The sequence below is a fragment of the Hydra viridissima genome, unplaced genomic scaffold, assembly GCF_058129835.1.
Source record: "Hydra viridissima isolate aposymbiotic clone 2 unplaced genomic scaffold, HvirCarnegie_v1 scaffold_7, whole genome shotgun sequence".
NCBI lineage: Eukaryota > Metazoa > Cnidaria > Hydrozoa > Anthoathecata > Hydridae > Hydra > Hydra viridissima.
Genome location: NW_028324306.1, coordinates 1,517,980 through 1,540,258, shown reverse-complemented (window position 1 = coordinate 1,540,258; position 22,279 = coordinate 1,517,980). Strand labels below are relative to the sequence as shown.

At 29.9% G+C, this 22,279-nt stretch overlaps 1 protein-coding gene and 1 long non-coding RNA gene across 2 annotated transcripts; both read left to right on the top strand.

Moving 5' to 3' along the window:
* The first annotated feature begins 11,591 nt into the window (after window positions 1-11,591).
* LOC149885545 (uncharacterized) lies at window positions 11,592-12,921 on the top strand. The gene is made up of 2 exons (XR_016453918.1): window positions 11,592-11,876; window positions 12,012-12,921. It is a non-coding gene; the product is annotated as an uncharacterized LOC149885545 (long non-coding RNA).
* Window positions 12,922-12,947: 26 nt separating this feature from the next.
* LOC145184391 (gastrin-releasing peptide receptor-like) lies at window positions 12,948-13,979 on the top strand. The gene has a single exon (XM_080060055.2). The coding sequence runs from the start codon at window positions 12,948-12,950 to the stop codon at window positions 13,977-13,979; it is 1,032 nt and encodes a 343-aa protein (XP_079916181.2).
* The last annotated feature ends 8,300 nt before the right edge of the window (window positions 13,980-22,279 follow it).

The window sequence follows — 22,279 nt, the reverse complement described above, 5'->3', positions numbered from 1 at the left end:
GCATGGTAAGGAAAACTTTTTAACTAACTCAAAATTTCAAAAAGTATTTTAACATTTAAAACATTTTTTAGTTCTAATTATTGTTTTTATTTAAATGTCTAAAAACAAAATTTTGTTTCTTGAAGTTGATTGTGGTAATAGATCGAGAAGAGCAACTAAACATAGTTAAAGAAGTTCATGAGGGTCTTGGAACTTCAGAGAAAGCTGTTGCATTAGCCGGTCACCTTGGTATTAATGCTGTTAAAAAGCAAATATCTTCAAGATTTTTTTGGCATTCAATAGTGGAGGATATCACAAAGCATATAAATCAATGTGAGCGATGCCAGAAAACCTCCAACAGAAATCTTAAAGTATCTCCTGCTTTAAAACCTGTTAAAGTGGAACAACAAGTAATGAAGCAAGTTGGTGTGGATTTAATTCAATTACCTGAATCGAATGGATTCAAATTTGTGATTGTTCTTATTGATTATTTTTCTAAATGGACTGAAGCCGAACCTCTAAGAAACAAAACAGCAGTATCAGTCGCATCCTTTCTCTATAAGGTTATATGCAGACATGGTTGTTTTAAAATACAAATCAATGACCAAGGTCGGGAGTTTGTAAACTCTGTATCCATTGCATTACATGACATGACAGGTACTCAGCAGCATGTTACCTCGGCTTACCATCCACAAGCCAATGGCCTTGTAGAGAGACAGAACCAAACAAGGTTGGTTCTGTCTCTCTACAAGGTTTTACAAAAAGCTTTAGAAATGAAAAGAGGAATTGAAGAAAAAGCCATGAAAAATATTGTTTGTTCACAAAAGAAACAAAAAATTGACTATGACAGAAAGCATGCAACAGCACCAAAGTATTGTGTTGGTCAGAAAGTACTTTTAAGAAATCTTAAAAGAAATGATAGGAAAGGTGCAAAAATGACTTTCTCGTGGCTGGGTCCATATGAGATTCTTGATATTTTATCAAATTCTACATGCTTATTAAGGAACAGTAAAGGGGATGACACATTGCAAGAAAAATATTCTCTACATCATCTTAAACCATTTATTGAAAAGGAAAGTAATTCAAAAATGTCTGAATTATCTTCAGAATGTGGTGATAAAGATGAATTTCAACGCCACCTCAACCTAATGAAACATCCCTCCAAAGATATTCGCCAGAAAATTGCTGAAAAACTTGCTCTCAAAATACTTGTTATGCCAGATCTCATTGATGGAAAAGAAAATGGTGTACCTTTGAAAATGCATGCATGCAAAGCTGATGGAAATTGGTTTTTTCGAGCAATTTCGTTTTTGCTGTCAGGTTCTGAATGTCAACATGTATGTGTTCGCGATCTGGTTGTGAAACACATGACAACAGAACCCTGCTCCAGTCTCTTATCAGGATATTTAGGTGATGACGTGGAAAGTTATCTCGCCAAAAGTGACATGGCCGCAGATGGTATATGGGCTACAGATGTAGAGATTCTTGGTACTGCAAATCTTATTGGAATTGATATAGCGGTGTGGTCATTCACAGGACAAAAACTAACATGGCTAAAATATCCAGCTTCCACTAAACTTGATCAACTAACATCTCATACTATTCTTTTAGAAAGTAAAAACAATAATCATTTTAATGTTGTTTTGTCACTAAAGACTTTAAAGTGAGAAAAATTTATACTGAAATAAAATGTTGTTGGTTCCACTTGTTTTTCATGTTATTTTAGAAGTATATACAGTCCTATTGGAAGTATATCTGAACCCATTCGTCAGATATATACGTCAATAATTTATGGCCTTTAGTTATTGGTAAACTTATTTGATATATGTTCCTAAATGTAAAATCTTCTGATGCTAAGAATAAGGGAAAATGCATAACTTTACATAAAAAAGTGAATCAAAATCTAGCTTGGAAAGTAAACTATCATTTAATGTATGCATTAAATAATAAAAGTTTCAGAGGAAGAAAAATTGAAGCAGCCTTAGTTTTATAAAACATGTATTTTTTTACCCGCCCCTCCCAAAAACTTTAACATCTCTTCTTTTCTTGATGACAGTAAAAAAATAACGAGCGCAGTAAATTTTTAACATTAAAATTTTACTGCGCAGTAAATTTTTAACGTTAAAATTTTACTGCGCAGTAAAATTAAAGCGGTAAAAATTTACTGCGCAGTAAAATTTCAACGGAGTAAAATATTAACATGACACCGGAAATGTCTGCTTATGAAAGTAATGGAGTTAGAGGCAAGTTTCTAGATATAGCGCATAGTTACTTGATGGCCATACCACCAATAAGCGTAGAGGCCGAGCAAGCTTTTTCAGCTGCTGGTTACATATGCAGTCCTTTGAGGAGTAGATTAAGTGATGATACTTTAAGTAGGGTCTGTTTCTTAAGAGCCCATTTCTTACAATCATTTTCTCAATTTGATATTTTAAAAAACAAATAAAGCTAATAGTTCTACGTAATGCTAAAAGATGTTCTATGTACTTTGGCTTATCTTTTTGTTCATTAAATGTTAACAATTATATTGATTTACAAATGAATTGCGTTTTTTGGCTTTATTTACCTTATCTTATCAATTTAATAAGTTGAGTATATTTTTTATGAAATACTTGAAAGAAAAATACAATTGTCATTTTGCCTTTTATAATGTGCATAAAAAACCTACTAATCCCGCGCGGGATCCCGCGGGATTGAAAAGTGTGCGGGATTGCAATCCCTACTTAGCAGCCATTAAAACTTTAAATACGATTATTTTAAAAACTTTGAGGAAACAGACGAAAAAATCATTTTTATTTAATGAAATCTTTTTTTTTAAACCAATTTTCTTCCAATTATTGTGAATATTTAAATAAATATTTTGTAATTTGAGAGATAAACATAGAACTTTGAGAGGTGAACCTCTATTTTGTTAACAAAGGGTTTTTCTTTCTCTATATATTTTTTGTATATTTTCTATATACAGGTGGGGAAAAAGTTCATGCACTTTGTTTATAGAAATGAAAATATATAGAAAGATTATTTTAATTTAAAGCAATCTCTTTGGCCGAATTGAAACTATATTAAAAATTTATTGGTAACCAAATCGAGAAGGTTTTTTTCCAGAATACTTAATACCTATATACTTAGGTATCTCAGGACTTCATAATTTTGAAGGTTGCAAAATTGAAGAACTAAAAAACTTGATGCAAACGAAGTTTTTTAATCAGTGGAAAAATATTGAAAGATGAGAAAAATAAAGAAGATGACAAAACATCACCTCAAATTGTTAAACACAAAACATAACCCTGCCAATAAATATACCTTCTCATATTATTATAACTCAAACTTCAATTTTTGACAAATTTATTGTTTATCGAAAATGCACAACAAACAAAGTTTGTTAAATTCCCATTAATTTTTAAGAGGGTTCATCTCTGGGGAATTACTAGGCATAAAGTAGCGAGATATTCTCACTGGCAAGGAACGTCTTAATGAATTTTGCAGAGTAGCGCGGAACACCATCTTAAAATATCACGGAAAATCTTAAATAGCGTTCTGTAATAATTAGGAAACCACTCTTGTAGTTGTGGAATCCGTCTGGTTTACAGGACAATCTTATAATGACCTTTATTCATTCTTCCCTAATCTTAAGCTGATCGATACCCTTGCTTGATATGCACGACCAAAACAATATGGATGAAAACGTTTGGTACAAATCAACTAGTTGTCTTTGTTTGAAAACCTGAGGTTAAAAAACAAATCTTTTCTTTGGATAAATTGAACAAACTCCAATTAAAACAACATACCAGGTGAGGTTTTTGCTGCTTAAAAAATACTTTTAGAAATAATTTTCATTTTGAGCTTGTAGTTTGTAGTTAGTACTTCATCACAGCAATCAAAAAACATATGATATCAAACGATGAAGATGAAGATGGAGGGCAGGGATTCTTAAAGATTTCTTTGTTTGTCATCCTAAAACCAGTAAAAAAAAAAGTTTAAACCCTTGAGAAATTGAGCAAGTGACGGAAATGCGTGCAAATATTTAAAAAATTCTAGTGTCCACAAAATTTGACGGCCATTTTGCCTTTATTGAATGAAAAATACCATTAATGTGCGGATAAGTTGGTATAAGTTGAACTTTTCTTCCGTAAAATACACAGAATCTGAAGATCAAAAGATTTTGGTTCAAATGGTTGGAAAACAAAAACGCCCTTGTCCGTTTTCCATCATCTTATCTTCTAACTTTTAAAAAGCTTACCATTATACTTTAGATGTTTTGAGCAGACAATACGACCAATGGATTGCTGATGGTGCAAAATTAAAAACGCAAAATAACATTCAAATGTTGTTCATCCCTCTTTGTTAACAAAAAAAAACAAACTTTAAAGCAAAAAAAAAAACTAGAACTTGTAATTATTCCATATACTGTCAGATGTTTTAGACAAAACTTTAAAACAGGTTGAAAAAATTTTGTTTGAAAGAAAGGAGTGCGTGCTACAGTTTGATCAACCGAGGGTAGCATCATTTTGAAAGCAATCCCTGCAATAAGTTTCTAAAAAACACAGACAACTTTAAATTGTTTTTAGAGAGGCTTGGCTTGGATTTCCCGCTGCCAAATACATTAAGGTACTTAGAGATTTTGAAAAAATAGTCCATGGCTGTTTTAGAAAATCATTAAGCTCCACCTACGATTTTAGCAGACCTCTAAGACCTATAGAACTTTAGACTACAGTTCCTTCAAAAATATACATAGTTAAGCAAGATACCAGCAAAGCCATCAAGATAAAATTTCGGTATGATTAAAAATTTTTATATTGGACAAAAAATACATTTGTAAATGACGACGACAATTCATTACTTAAACTAGAATCTCTTTTGTACTTTTATACTATTTCTTTTATATGTTTCATAGACATCTCGCATCCATTCATCAGGATTTCTATCAGTATTGATGAATAAGGAAAATTTGAAAGTACAGCCCATATTATACTGAAGCGCTAAAAATCGCAGTTCTTGCATTCAACTAAAAGCACTATTAAAGTAGCTTTCTATTTGCAGGAATGTAGTTTATAAAAAGTACAATAGTAAGCCTTCTATGAATGTAGTTTATAAAAAGTACCATAGTAAGCCTTCTATGAATGTAGTTTATAAAAAGTACAATGTTAAGCCTTCTATGAATGTTGTTTATAAAAAGTACAATGTTAAGCCTTCTATGAAAAAGCGTTTTAATATGATTTTGTAAAATGTCAATACTAATCTAATAATAACGGATTGTAGCATATCCTACCCAGTTTTCGTTTAGTATTTATCCTTTTGAATGTAGTCTGGGAGACTTTAACAATATCCGCGATACTTCTGTGGAAGTGATAAGTTCCTTTGCTGAAGAACAGCTGTTTTAGCTGATTTAGGCGGGGGAAATATCAATATTTATACCCATCATTGATAAAAAAAAAACAAAAAAAAACAGTTCATTCATTAAGTTATTATGTGACTACCTGGTTAAAAAACAAACATTTGAAAATGATTGAAATCCTCTGTAGCTTATTTGGTTCCAATAATATGTTGTTATTTTATTTAAATGTTTTTATTTAAATGTTTATTTAAATGTTTTAAATGGTTATTTAAATGTTTTTAAAACTTTTTAAGAAATGTTTTAAAGTATTTCACTAAAATTTTTGGCACCGAAAATTTAAAAAGAGAAACATTTTTTAGAATCTTTTCCTTTTTTTCTTTTTGCGGTAAAACTTTTTAATATATGAACTCACAAATCTTTTTGAAAATGCTACAAGAAATAGGATCATGAATACAAATTAATGAACGAATCATAAATATAAATATTTTTGGGGGTTTACGAACACGGACCATTAAATGGCCAAGCAACAGTAAAACATGTTTTTTTTTAAATAAGTTTTAAGATTTTCAAATTTTTTAATATGTTAAGTGTAAGAAAACTCTGTGGAAAGAAAGCTTAATTTATTTTTCATTTAATTTATTTTTCATTTGAACTTTCTTCAATTTATTGTTAAGTAACAACAGCTGATCGGCTAACATTAAGGGTTAAGCTCTATAAATCCAGCTATACACATCCAGCTCTACACATCCAGCTCTGCGTATCCAGCTACATTAAAACAAAAAATTTCAATGTGTGTAAAGGAACGTTTAAACTAAGAAATTGGAATATTGATTTTACTGTGTTTACAAAGGTAAGAAATTCTATAAATCACCTCTAAGAATACAAAAAACCCACCCTTAACGTAACCATGAACAAAATTTTTTAAAATTTACGTATTTTAATCAGGCACTAGATAATCGGTATTGAGTCTCGGCTCTCGACTGGTATCGATAAGATACCTTACAACATCGTTTCACGCGATATTGGTATCGAAGTTATCGGTTGCATTGGTATTGACTCATATATACTTGATTATTTGATAGGCACTAAATAATTGATATCGATAAGAAAAAAAAATGAAAATAAGAAATTGTAGATTTATTATGAATAAAGTACAAGTAAGAATGCTTTTTGGAGTTTTTTTAGTCAAGTTTTTTTAACCATCTTGAAGACTTCTCTTCGTTGTTTTTTCCTTTGTTGTACTTTTGTTGTTATTTGAGGAGTTTCTATAAATGTTGGCTCTAAAAAATCTGCTTCATGTTCCATATCGCTTTCACTTTCACTTCCTACTTCCATGAATAGTCACTGTCACTGCCAAAATTGTGTCTATGATGAGTCAAGACAAGACCAGAAGCAGAAAATGCCCTTTCAGTTGATGCTGAGGTTAGTGGAATTGCCAACCAGGATCTTGCAACAACTAAAAGGATAGGTAGTTTAATCGCATGCTATTTCCACCATACCAAAGTATCAGTTTACCTTCATTTTTGAGCCTTCTTGTTTTTTGGTCCATTTCCAATTTAATAGGCAGATTTCCAAGTGCCTTATGTGAGGTATTCTCTTTCTTACCCTTCTCCATCGCTGAGTTCTATATACAACTTCCTCCCAATTTTAAGTATTATCAGCATCGGAGCCCTCACCAGCATTATTACTGTTAGAGGCTTGAGGCAGATGATGACGAGTTGTCAAAACATTCTTTGGTTGTGGGATGGTTGTCAATAAGATTATAGATATTTTTATCATCAACATCAAAGAGATGTCAACGGAAAAATGGATGAAGATAATGACCTAGTGTAAATGCGGAGAGTTTTACAACCTTTGTCTGAGAATCTCTTATTTAGTTTTGATAAAAAGTTCTTTAAGAATTAGGTAATTGTTTTTTCCTTCTCAATGATGTTGATAAGTGCGATCACTCTCCAGTAGAGGTGTGAAAAACTCGAAGATTTGAGTTCGAGTTTATTCAATAATCGAACTCCAATCGAATGTGTTCAATCGAATGTAATTCGAGTTTCTAACCTTGGTTCAATATTTAAAAAATTGTTGTAAAGTGCTAGTAAAATATCATTAAAACGCTTCAAAATGAGAGAGTAAGGAGCATTATTTGGAACTATTTTGACAGACGTAAAATTAACGATACTATTTTTGGTTTTTGTAAAATTGGAAAATGCAGTCAAAAAAGATCTTGTACTACTTCAACTACACTGGCTTATTTACTCACCTGAGAAGTTATCATAAAAAGGAATCAGCAGAGTGTGATAAAAAGGCACCAGAAGGAAAAAGAATGAAAAAGGAAGAAAATAGAGCTGGAAAACAAATTGTCAGTTAGTATCACAGATTTGTGGGCAAAGAAAATTGCATGGAAGACTGATCACGAAAAAGCTGAAGAAATAGCATGAGCTATGAGGCGCTTGTTGGCTTCCGATTACCTGCCGTACAATTTCGTAGAAGAACAAGGTTTTCAGGCACATATGAAATAGGTTGCTCCTCAGTATCATATTCCGAGCAGGACCACTTTTTCTCGCAGTGTTGTGCTAACTATGCATAAAAATTTGAAATGAGAAATGACTGATCCCATAACTACTGAGTTTGTTGGCATGGCATCCTATTGCTTTTCCACAGACATATGGTCTCCTCGCGCACTGGATTCCTATATATCTTTTTGTTGGATATATTTATATATTCATACTATGAGTCAATTATATAAATTTACTATTTCAAAATTAAAATTATTTATAAAAATAATGTACAAGTTCTCAAGAACCGAGCTGCGATACCAAATGATACCATCGCTACCAAAACAATACCGATATAACCGATACCTTCGATACCAGTATCGCGTAATATCGATATCGAAACAACAAGGTATTTATCGATACATAACGAAAACCGAGATTCGATATCAATTATCTAGTGCTTGGTATTTAGTTTTTAATAAATTTATAATTTCACATTTTCATTTTTTTTCTTATTGATATCAAACGAGACTATGCTACCATTTGATACCATACGTTTCATTTTATTATCGGTATCGTGTAGTTTTGAATCGATGTTGATGGTATCAACATTAGTATATAAGCTATACCACCTTATTTAAAACCATCCTTGTCAATATCGACTTAAACGATACCCATTATCTAGCGCCTATTAAATATATATGAGTCAATACCGATATAATTAATACCTTTCAAACAGTAAGTATCGTATCGATAAAGACGAAAACCGAAATTAAATACCAATTATCTATAGGCTGAAAGCAATACCACACTATTCGAGACCATCCCTCTCGATATCGACTTACACGATACCGATTATCTAATATCTAATATTTAATGTGATGATGGACGAACTATCTCAATTTACTGGTATTTAAAAAAACTTCAACCATTTAAAAGTGAAAAACTTTTGCAATTCAAAAGTAAAATGTCGTCTTCATATAAATATGTTATACATTCTTTTCTAATAAAAACAACACTAAAACGCACACACACACACACACACACACACACACACACACACACACACACACACACACACACGCACACACGCACACACACACGCACACACACACACACACACACACACACACACACACACACACACACACATATATATATATATATATATATATATAATTGATTTTTATGGGTGGGTTTTAACTCTTTAACACCTACGTAGTCATATTTTGCATTTGTGGTCGAAGTTTTTCAGAAAACTTCAACCACAAATGCAAAATATAACTATGTAGGTGTTAAAGCCTGCATTGTCATATTTTGACCCTACTATAATGCTTCAGAAGTGTTTATTCTAAAAGAAAAGTGTATATCTCAAAGAAAAAAAGTATGCCCAGCTGTTAAATTAGCTGAAAAACACATGCATGAATGTATTAGCCTAGAAATAAGACCTCTTACTTTAGAAGAAATAAATCGAATGAAATTCGCTAAAATTTTTCTTACGTTTTTCTAAAGTTCTATTGAACGTTTCGAACTTAAGAAAGATTTTAACGGATTTTAAATTTAAACTCGATAGGTTTGTAATTTCTTTTCTGAATTTTTTTTAATGAGTTTTTTACGACCGTTAAGAGCAGCTTTTAAGTAATTATCCGTAATTGCCAAAAAGTTATCTTTTATACAACAAATGACATTTTCGTACCGCCTATTATTAAGTGGTCATCAAAAATTGATGAACAAGATTTGTAAGAATTAGTTGCAAGTTTCAGAATCGGAACTCAAAGTTATGAGTTGGCGGGGCTGCCACCAAAGAAGAGAACTTCTGGATTATCCAATATGAAGTTCATATTTCACTTCATAACACATTTTTTGTTGTTTTTGTTTTCGTTTTCGATTCATTTTTATGCATTTTGATGTAAAATAAAAATTAAAAAAAAAACTTCCACACAACTTTGAGAAAAACCGAACTTTTAATAAAAAAAGGTTTCGATGTTTGAAAAAAATGTTCCCACTCCGCTTTATTTTAACTTAAAATCATTCCCTCATTTAATAAAATATAAAAATCAACTTTGTAAAAAATTAATTAAAAACTAATTTTGTTGTTTAATAAAATTTACAAAATTAATAAAATTTAAATCTTTTATTCTCAAAGTGCGTGTTCACAATTTAACATGTAAGAATTATCGTGAAAGAATTATATGTTTATTTTTAGAAATTGTGTCGTTTTTATTAAAGAATTAATTAGCTTCCGCAACTTTACAATAATCAATTTTTAGCATGGACGTTTAAGAGATGGACGTGCAACTAATTGTTTTACATCAGAGAGGCCGCAGAAATCAGCGAGCCATGCGAGTTTCCGACAAACTCTAAATTTTCACCAGTCAACAAAAAAATCTATTAAAATGGCTGCATACAGCTTTAAAACAGAAACTCTGATCACGTGGTATTAGTTTAAACTAGCATTTTTATAGCATTTAATATAGCATTTGTTTAATAAGACTGTTCAGGATAAAATAACTACTTCACGTGTTGACAAATTACTAAACAAATTACACCAAGGTAAAGGAAATTAGTTGTCGGCACGAATAGATTTTATCATTTTTCAATATAAACATTTGTAAATTTTTTAAACTCTTTTCGTATAAAAAAAGCCCGTCAATGATATATAAGGATAATTTTAAAATGACTAAAAAAAAGTATAGCGAAATATATAAAAGCTTAAATAAAATATTTTGTCAAGATCTGGTTTCATTCAATTCCTCGATTCTTCATTCACCAGCCTTAATTTTGTGTATTTTTTAAATACTTTTTCCGTTATATCGCCATTATTTGCCTCGACTACTCTATAATATATATTCCACTGGGAATTATTTTTTTAATAGGTGTATTTTCAAATGCTCTTTTTATAATTCATTTAATAATCTAAAACCTTTTAAAAACTTATTTAAATTTATAATTACCTTGTAAAATGCGGCTAGATATTTTATGTTTTCGTTTTTCATATTTCATATAGTACTTCATTAGTCATAAAAAGCACATAATAACCCATTTGTTTTTGCCAAATAAAATTTAGTTTGTATATTGCTGGTAAATCATGTTATGTTAATATCAAATACTTAGTTATTCTTGCGGTTTGCCATAAATTGGAGTTGCTAAATTCTTTAAAACTGTAACAAACTATTCTTTTCTTTATTGTATTTACATTCATTTTATGTATTAAGTTATTTTTCCATAACTGTATATACTTCTGTTGTTAAAGATAAATATAGAAAATTCTATAATATTCATAAATTGGAAGTCTACAGCAATATAATAGACGGAGTAGTTTCCTGGACATGAGACCATTGTGCTCCAGGTAGCTACAAAACTAGTTGATGCTTTGTATTATTTATTACATCTCTAGTTATACATGTACTAAAGTAGTTAAGTAAATGATCTCAATTTCTATATTATCATTAGCGTTATTTCTTAAAGTATTAAGAATGTCTAGCTATATAAAATTAAGCTTAAAACTTAGTTTTATTGCTGTTATCTTGAATAACTAAAAGAAAGTTGATGTGACTGGTTAGACGAGACCAAAAGTTTTGGACGAATCCGATAGACTTTAATATAACTTAATTTCTATTGTTTAAAACGAGAGATTTGCAATAATACGCAATGAGCATTGTTCGCAAAAAAAAGATAATATCGTTGCACGTCTCTTATACATCCATGTATATCTTATATACATCCACGTCATCTATACATCTCTTATACATCCATGATTTTTAACTATCAAACGGTAAACCCAACCATTGACGCACTTTAAAATAAATGTCTAACCACTTTGTCTCGCACATAACATCACATTCATTAGTCTTTTAATGGCTTGAATTTGTTGTCATTCACGTTTTCCTATTAAAAACGAAGGACATCGATAAGAATGCATTTTATATTGTTAACAAGATTAATAATTGCATTAGTAATCGCACGAATAAAAACTTACTATTTTGATAACTGCATGGAACCATCAAGAAGCTTCATTAACGCTGCTGGATATGATATTGTTCGTACCTTATTAAGCCAGTTACCTATTTTAGGTAATTAATTCAATTACAAGTGTATTTTATAGAGCAGTTTGTTCTCCCGTAGGTTTTTTTTAATTCATTTCTGTCACATCCAAACTCTTGTAAGAGTTATTACATTTTGCTTTTGAACGTTCGTTGATTTTACAGAAAACCCTTTTACAAACTTTTTGCTATTAATGATCGGAAATTATATTCCGATTACTGGTGATTGATTTAATACAATTTCTTGGCGTGGTAATTGATTTTCAAGTTTTTAACGATTGATAACGTGATTGATAACAGATTTCTGATTGGATTGTCGTAAAATTTAACGTTGCGTTGTTTTTTGTTTGTTTTTTTTTCTCAACGATCATCTTGATGCGTTTTTAAACACTTTTTTATGTTGAAAGTTTCTAGTTAATTTATGATACCAAAGAGTTTCCATGAAGATGCTTATTGTCAATGTGTATGACTATTAGTGGATGACTTTTATTAGAAAAAACCAAGTTTTTAATTAATGCTAATCATAAAAAAGTGTTTTTAATGTCGTAGTGTTGTCATATTTTATTGAACCATACCTTGTCAATCACTTTTTTTTTTTTTCTCTCTCTTTGTGCCAAGAAAAACTTTTTTGCAAATAGCTTTATAAAAGTAATTAATTTATTTTAAGTCTCAACATCGTTAAGTGGAACCCTGCCGAACACAATCCGCTCTTATCTTAGCCAACTCTTTATGAGGAGCCAGCTCTTCATAAGGCTACTTAGGAATGTGGAATACATACTGAATTTTTTTCTTTAAAGAGAATTACTTATTTTTATAAAGCGAATTTTGTTAAAAAAGTTATTGCTGCAATATTTAGGTAGTTTTATAGTTTTCTTGTGACATGTTTTCTTATTAATCTTTTTTGTAATTGTTACAAAATATATATTCATTTTTTTAGTTAAATTGTTAGGGTGTTTTTTTTTTACTAAGACCATCTGTTTTGGGTCAGATCATTTTGTCGATTTAGTAAAAAGAATAATTGACATTATTTAATTTTTCATATTTTTTCCAATTTTCTACATCAAACTTTATTTAGTTTAAAATGAGTAACTAAATAACAAAATGAATATCACAAACGTCGTCTTGACAACCATCGACATGTGTATAGTCATTGGTGGAATCCTCGGTAATCTATATATTGTCATTTTGATCGCGCAAAAGAAGAAACTACAACATACTACAAATTATCTTGTAATTAACTTAGCGTTGGCAAATTTAGCTATATCTTCCATTGTCATACCTCTGACCATTGCTAACCGCATAAGTTACTGGATACCTAACGAATTAGAATGCAAAATAATTATGCCTACAATAGAACACTTTGCTGGCGTGTGTGTACTAACTCATACAGCGATAAGTATAGCTCGACATATGATTATATCTCAAGTAAAAATAAGCCTTAAAATTAGACTTCGACATGTTGCGCTTGTGAACATATTAATATGGATTGTTGCTTTTGTCATTATGTCTGTAAGCTTAATGGGGGTGTTCGGTAAATTCGTTTATGTTGAAAACCATTTGAAACACGCCAATGGCACAATGGAAGCCAGACCACAATACCAAAATGGAAACCAGACGTTATTCATTAATGTGCAGATAGAAGACTTTACTTGCAAACTACATTATTACAACGAAAGTTGTAAAAAACTCTATGCTTTAATTGTATTTTTGGTTACCTATATAATACCAATGGTATGCACAGGCATCTCCTACTTTAGGATACACAGAGTGGTCTCCAAAAATGCATATAACCTGAAAGGTTATTTGTCTAATGATTTACTTATTTCAAGAAAACGCAGCTCAAGACGGTTGGACCACGCTCTGCTGACCATGTATTTATTTTTTGGCATTACCACATTACCTATCCAAGCGTTGTATTTAGTAACTGGCTTAATAGAAAGTGGGCATATTGACATACATAAGTTCATTTGGCCAGTTTGTTTGACGCTTTTTTACTTGCAAGTTCTAGTAAACCCTTTGGTTCTCCTTTGCATGGGAGTCGATTATAGAAAAGAGCTATGCAAATTATTGGTCTGCATTTTTCATACTCGTCAATTTTGCGGTGCTTCTCTCAGACTGAAGGAAATTAAGTAAAGCATACAATCAATCAATGGAGATTTTAAAAATTTTTAACTTTTAAAAAACTTTTAAAAACTGTTTTAAAACTAAAGAATTAAACGCAAGCTCGGAAACTGGGAATTACACTGGGGGGGGGGGGGGCAAACATTTGTGTTCAACAGCAGATTTTTGTGCTGATAACAGCAGATTTTTGTGCTGACAACAGCAGACTTTTACTCAAAAGATGTTTTTTAACACGTGATTTAACTTTTACTCAACTTTTTTGTTGCTCGAATCTTTTTATTGTGATTAAAAATAAAAAAACGAACGACAAGAATAAAACTTAAGTATCATAAATTTCAAAAAATTTTTTTTGATTGGTAAAAAAAAAAAAAAAAAAAAGCGAGGGTCAACATAATAAATTCTGTTAAAATTTAAATAAAGTTAAGTTGGGAATACATTAAAAATTGTTGAAAAAATTTATAACTCTTCTTTTTTCATTACCTTTAGCATAATAAAAGTTTAAACCGGTGAAATCACTTCATAAGCCTATTATACTGTATTATGTGTCTAAACAGTTAGCAATTTTATTTTAAAGAAAGAAAAGAAAAAGTTGCCGCTCTCAGGTCTCATGAAATACACTTGTATTATTAACATACAAAGCTATTTTAAGTTTTGTATGCTAATAATACAAGTGTATTTCATGAGACCTGAGAGTTTTAAGTTTTATTTATGAACAGCAAGTTTGTTTGATTAATTAAGGTACATTAACTTCCGAAACAATTCCTGTCTTCTGATCCAGCCATCCCTTCTCTCTCACTTTTTTCACAGATTTTCTGTGAGGAAAATAAATGTTCCGGGTGAGCTAAGTTCAGTTTGGTTCATTGATTGGTTTGAAAAAATTTTTCTAAATCTTAAGTTTTTATGAAATTTTAGTTCAAAGTCTTTAGTTTTAATGAAATAAGACAGAGGGGGTTCAAAAATTTCAGCCTAGTTATTAAAATTCTTGGAAAAAAGTTTCCAATGAACTGAGAAAAAAGTAACCACTAGCATCAGACGTCTTTCTTGTTCTTAAAGAATCATCTTCTGCTTGTATCTCTTTGTCACCTTCTCTTACCTTATATTAAAACTTCCCCTTTCTGATTCTTTGTTACGTTCTCTGATTCAACTCCTCAAACAAAGCATTCTTTGAGCAATAGCATCAGATAACGTAACAGAAGATCTTTTAATAGTAGCAATAATTACACACATAGCATTGTGACTGGTGTTGAAGTTGTCTGGACTTCTTAACTTTGATATTTAACTTTTGTAGGAAAATTGATAAGTAATAGGAAGATGTAATGCTTTTTACTCAATGTGTTTGTAAATGTGAGATAAAATTAATTACAAGAGATTGTATTTGAAAAGATTTATAAAAAAATAAACTCGACAAAAAAACTTCCTTCAGTTTCTAGACTATTTCTCCGTAAAGGCTACAACGAGAGATCGAGAGATTCTATGGATTCTCTTGGCTGTAGTTTGCCAATTGGCTATGTTTAAATGGTCAACAGCCAAAAGTCCTTGTTGCCGGGGAATGTAACTACTTCATATTGCCTGTAATATTTGCCGTAGTGTTCATTTTAGTGCGTATTTGTATATTAGAATATTAACTGTTGTTTGACTATTTGGTAAAATCTCTTCAAACCTTCAAAACGTTTTCGGTAAATATGATCAAACCTCTCTCTTTAAGCCATCAAAATATTTGTAACAAACTTGGTTAAACCCCTTTCTTCACCCTGAAATTTTCTGTGGCCGCTTAGAAAAACTTCGTTTTTATACCTTAACAAAAGCGCACATTTAATATCTTTAATTTGATACCAAACTAGTATCGAAGTGTTACTACCGCAACTCTCTCTTAATAAAATTCTTTATCTATAAGGTGCATCAGCTACTTGAGAACATCGCGTAATGTCACCATTTCTTTATGTTACACATTTTATTATACATTAACTTTTTTTATTTTTTACAGATAATTAAAAATGACAGATAATAAACTAACACAAGAAATGAAAAGACATGTTGTAATTGTTGCATTAAACTCAAAGCATAACGATTTATAAATCGCACATTTTCTTAAAGTCACCCGATCTTTTGTTTTTAAAGTTCGCAAGGAGTTAGAAGAAAATGATGATGATTGTAATCAAGCTGCTAAACATAAAAAGCACGAGCAACGGTCAGACAGGACTAGAACATCAGAATTTATTCATCAAGTTCAGCATATCGTTGACGAGAGCCCCCAAATGTTAATGAGGTCCATCGCAAAAGACCTGGGTGTTTCAGAAGCTAGATTTCGAAAAACTGTTCATGAAAATCTTCGCTACAAGTCTTATGTGATGAGGAGAGGCCAGTTTATGTCCGAGACCATCAAAAGTGAATCGTTTGATAAGCTCCAAGAGGCTGTTAAACAAACTGAAACATCCTGCTGAGCAAGGCATGCTTTGTTTTTTTCTGATGAAAAAAAACCTTGATCAAGATCAAAAAGTAAACAGAAGAAATGACAGATCCCTGTGTGATGATACAACATGACATTACTTTATGAGAGACTTGATATTACAGGTTGCGTCAGCTATTTGAGAATATATTTTTAATCTTTTATAAATGATAAAAGTCAAACAAAAAATATTTTTAATCAAAATCAATTATATAAACAATATAAGATAAACTATTGTTTAATAATTTCTTTCAATGAAATCCCCTTCTACTTCAATAACAGCTTCGATTCGAGACCTAAACCGACAGCAAGCGCGCTTGAAATAGCCCTCATCGTTGTCGTCCATTACTCGGAAAATGAATTCTTTTGAGAATCTTTGGTGTTGTGGGGATGTTTATTAACAATTCTCTCATCGACGCCCCACACATAATAATCCAACGGATTCAGATCTGGAGAGTTTGGAGGCCACAAGTTTGGAGTGATGTGATCATAAAAATGGTCCGCTAACCATTCCTAAGTGTTTTGAGGCTTATGTACTGGTGCAGAGTCTTGTTGAAAAATGAAGGGCCTTCTATTTTTTACTCTATCGATCCAAGGCTTAACAACAGTACCCAAGACTTCAATGTAAGCAGCAGAAGTGACTCTTAGTCCTTGCAGAAAAAAGCCATTGGAAGTGTCATCAGAAATACTCCAAGTCTCAACGAAACCTTTAGAACAGCATATAAATTTTGCAAACTAATCAAAAAACTACCTAAAAGAAATACCAAACTGAGATTTAGACGTTAAATGTTACTAGAAATGTTTCTAGAAATGTTAATAGATACCGTTGTTAGACGCCGTTGAGGAGCCGAGATTTTAACAAAGAATTCAATTCATTCAAAATTAAATCATAAATTGTGCCCGTCAAGGTGGACAGCGCGAGGGGGATGTTCTTGAAGCACAAGCTCATGGAACTTTGGAGATGGTCGAGATGCAGGAGTTAAATGATACCGAGATGAAAGCAAGAATTCGGGGAGTGAAGTTTGTAATGTCAACGTTTGACTTCATTTTCTGCTGTTATCTAAGTGAATGCCTCCTAAAACAAACTGAGTAAGGCACTCTAACATAAAGATATTTAGGCAGCGGAAGGATAGAATTTGGCATTTTAAGTCGTTAATGCTTTAGCAAAATCCCGAAACAGCGAAATTTATGAGTTGTTTTGGGAACGTACTATGAAATGGAAAACGCAGCTTAGTGTAGCTGATCCTAAACTTCCGAGAAAAAGCGAAATGTCAGATTATTTACAAAAAACCCTTAACCCAAAAAAAACTTATCACTTCCACAATTCCCCAAAAGAACGTTACCGTTACAATTGTAATTTTTAAATTATATAGCTTTCGATCTTATTATCAACTTCATGAAATAGAAATTAGATCTGATTTATGTCGATCTTCAGGAAGTTCTTCTCAAGGGAAAGCTGGGAAAATCATTTGTAATCAGTTTATCGTTTTTACAGCCAAGATCTTAACCAACCTTAAGCCAAAACACAAATTGTCCTTGTCCCTAAATTTGCTTCTTCCAAGGATTGCTTCCCTCAAGCATTGCAAAGCCACTTGATTACGACACCAAAAAGTTCACCATCCAAGACCTCATCTCGTTTCTCAATGATTTGGATCACTCCTAAAAGGTTTTACTTAGAGAAGTTTTAAAGATTGCAAAGTTGATTCTCGTCATGCCAGCTACTAATTCTCTTAGTGAAAGGTCTTTCTCCGCTTTGAAAAGACTTAAAACCTACTATCGATCGACGATAACAGATTCCCGTCTGAACAACTTGCGTGTTCTTCATACTTACAAGGAAGCAGTTGATAAAATTGATTTGGCTGAAATTGCAAATGAATTTTTTAATAAACGTCAAACACAAAAAAACCTTTTTGGTCAATTCAGTTAGATTTTTTGTCAAGATAAACAATGTTTGAGCCAGTTATTGGATTTTTAACTTTAATTTTTTACTACATAATTTTTAGATACTTTAAAAGATATGGTGTTTGATGGTCATTAAATATACATTTTAAATAACTTGTCTAAATTTTACAATAAGTTAAAAAGTTTGTTTTAGTCATTTTAAGTTCATTATTTTCAAATTTTTTATTGACCATAACCCTCCCCTCCCCCTCTTTCTTAGTCAAAGGAACCCCAGGACTCCCCACCACCACCACCACCATCATTATCAAAATTGTGGGATATATATATATATATATATATATATATATATATATATATATATATATATATATATATATATATATATATATATATATATATATATATATATATATATATATATATATATATATATATTTCGTTCGCATGTTTATTAGGCTTGAGTATACTTACAAAGAGTTTACATACAGAAAGCATTTCCCTTCCCCTGATGGCTTTATATATCACTAAAAAAATTGTTTTAATTTCTGGTTGGACTTTGATATTGATATTTCTTTAAAGATCGGTTTTGAATTCGGATTTTGTAAACAAATCCAAAAACGATTTTAAAAAACGATTTTCTTGATTATGCGTTAAAAAGTGTTTTCAGTGTCCGTAATGATTTCTTTTAACTTATTTTAGCGGCGATGAAGATCTTATTGGTAACTTTTTAATTATAGCAGATATTGCTTTAACTTTGCATTAGTTTTGTAAGAACTTATTCAATTTGGATTAATCTGATTATTCATTTATAATCAGTCTTTCTAGATTTTTTTTATTTTTTTAAAAAAGATTTTAAACGCTTTCTCTTTAAACTTTTTTAAACACATTTTAAGTAATTAGTCGTTAATCGTCTGTTTTTTTATTGTCATTGGTGAGCTTATCAACAAGCTTAATTTGTTTTTGTTTAATTACTTGGTTTTTTTTTTGCAGTTGTGGTTGCAAATGTATGTATTTTAATTATTCTTTTGTTTATGTTAAATATTTTTCTTTACTTGTCCAACGTTTGAGGAAAAACCAAACCAATTTCACAAATTTTTTGCATATGCATCTTTTTCATCATATACTTTATATTTTTATCATATACTACTGCTTCCCTATTACTTTTGACAATATTCAAATGAAAAAACAACAATATCAGACACAAGCGAAGGGTTTTAAAATGCTTAACATTGAAAACTACTGAAATCTTCAAACCAAAATTCCATTTTTCTTAAAAGTAGAAAACTCTGACAACCCTTGTAGTCTTCATTTGTATATATATTAACTACCATCCAAAATTATTCCACAATACAATGTCTCCATGCTTTACTTACAAATGAGGGGAAAAAATTTCATCATTATTCCATCTACTTTAACAATATCATAGTATTGTTGCTAACAAAACAACCCCACATCATGACACCACCTCAACCATGTTTTACAGTAGGAACAATTTTCCTGTCATCAACAGTCAATTGTCCATGTTGTTTTCCCAACGAAGAAATGAATACAAAGAATTAGCTAAATGTTTGCGTTTCTAAGCGTCTATAACCTTAATATTAATATCGGTCTTACAAAAAAACCGGAAGTTATTACGGTTTATTTAAAGAAATATATTTTGGTACAGAAACTGCAAACACTCACTTGAGATGATATGAAAGTATATATTGTTAAATTTAGCATTTTTTTACTTAAATTATCCACTTTTATATCGCCACGATTTACAAATAATACAAAAATAATACAAAAATAATACAAAAATAATACAAAAATAATACAAAAATAATACAAAAATAATACAAAAATAATACAAAAATAATACAAATATATATATATATATATATATATATATATATATATATATATATATATATATATATATATATATATATATATATATATATATATATATATATATATATATATATATAGTATTGTAGAAATTATGTTAATACTTCCAGTAAGAGTGCTCAATACAGCGTAGAATAAGTAGAGCGAATATATTATTACTATAATACAAACTAAATAATTAGCTTGGTTTATATTACATTACTTAAAGTTTCACGCAATAGCGATCATCAGATGTTATCATCTGATGATCGCTATTGCGTGAAACTTTAAGTAATGTAATATAAACCAAGCTAATTATTTAGTTTGTATTATAGTAATAATATATATATATATATATATATATATATATATATATATATATATATATATATATATATATATATATATATATATATATATATATATATATATGAAGACTCCACGGGAAGAAACGGCAGGGTCAAATTTTGAAAATTTTGACTTTTTACACTTTCTAGCTTTGCTAACCATAATAGCATATTTTGTATTTGAATTCAAATCAAATTAACAATTTGATGCATATTTAAAGTTTTTCTAAATTTTCCTAAAAACTCGAAACTTATATAGGTTTAAAAGTTTAATAATGACTTATCTCAAAATGAAAAAATGTGACCCTGCCGTTTCTTCCCATGGAGTCCTCATATATATATATATATATATATATATATATATATATATATATATATATATATATATATATATATATATATATATATATATATATATATATATATATATATATATATATATCGCTGTGAACAAAACAATAATGAAGATTTGAAATTCACGTGGGCAAATGATGAAGTTAATTCCTATGGGTTATCATTGAGGTTTGTTAACAAATAAAAATCTAAACCATTCTTTATGAAGATGCATTCAGATAAAAAGTTTTATACAGGGAGATGACGTATTATTAACAAAAAGCCTTTTTTTTTTTTTTTTTTTTTAGAAAAAAATTCCTTTGATAAAAAGTTTCCTTTAGTTAACAAAAAAAAGGCTTGAAAAACTTAAAGTAATAATTTTATTTAACACTATTTATCAAAAAATCAAGTAACCTTAGAGGATATTATTAAATATATATTTCACCTACAAAACTGAAAGTACGTCATGATGGATGAAGATGCTACGACGAAAAATATTTAGAGGAAAGAAAAGCCTTTGGTGTATTAGAAAATCTAGATTTAAAAGTTCGCAGTTAAAATTCAGTTTTGACAAAAGGACGATTCTTAAAAAGACTGAGGGGAGAATAATACAAAAATAATACAAAATTAATACAAAATTAATACAAAATTAATACAAAATTAATACAAAATTAATACAAAATTAATACAAAATTAATACAAAATTAATACAAAATTAATACAAAATTAATACAAAATTAATACAAAATTAATACAAAATTAATACAAAATTAATACAAAATTAATACAAAATTAATACAAAATTAATACAAAATTAATAATTTTGTATTATTTTTAATTTACATTAAATGTTATTTTTATTTAAAGATGTTTGTTTTTTTTTTATTTCTTGCAAAGAAAATTTCCATCAGCAAATAGAGAAATTCTGTTTTTATCAAACTAAGGGGGCTCAAAAACTTATCCACTGTCTTTTAGGAAATGGTGCGCTGTATTGTATTCATCTTTACTCTGAAACTCTTTTAAATTTATACTCTTCATCATCCATTTATTAGATTCGTGCCTTTGATAACTTTGATGAAGCATTCTTGATATATCGCGAGGTTAGAATTATTTTGTTCTATCTCCAATTTTAAAAGTTAGGAGAAAATGAGTTATTAATTTTAGTTAATATAAATAACTTTTAAAATACGCATTATTTTTTAATTTTTTTTCTAAATAAATTGCTTAAACATAAATTACTTAAAGATAAGTTATTATTTCTTTAAAAATAAAAGCTAAAACTTTAAACAATTTTTACTTTTAGAAAAAAATCAAAAACTTTCTCCCAACATTTAAACTTGGAGATAGAACGAAATAATTCTAACCTCGCGATATATCAAGATCACTTGTATAGGAAGCATGCGACAATTTTAACT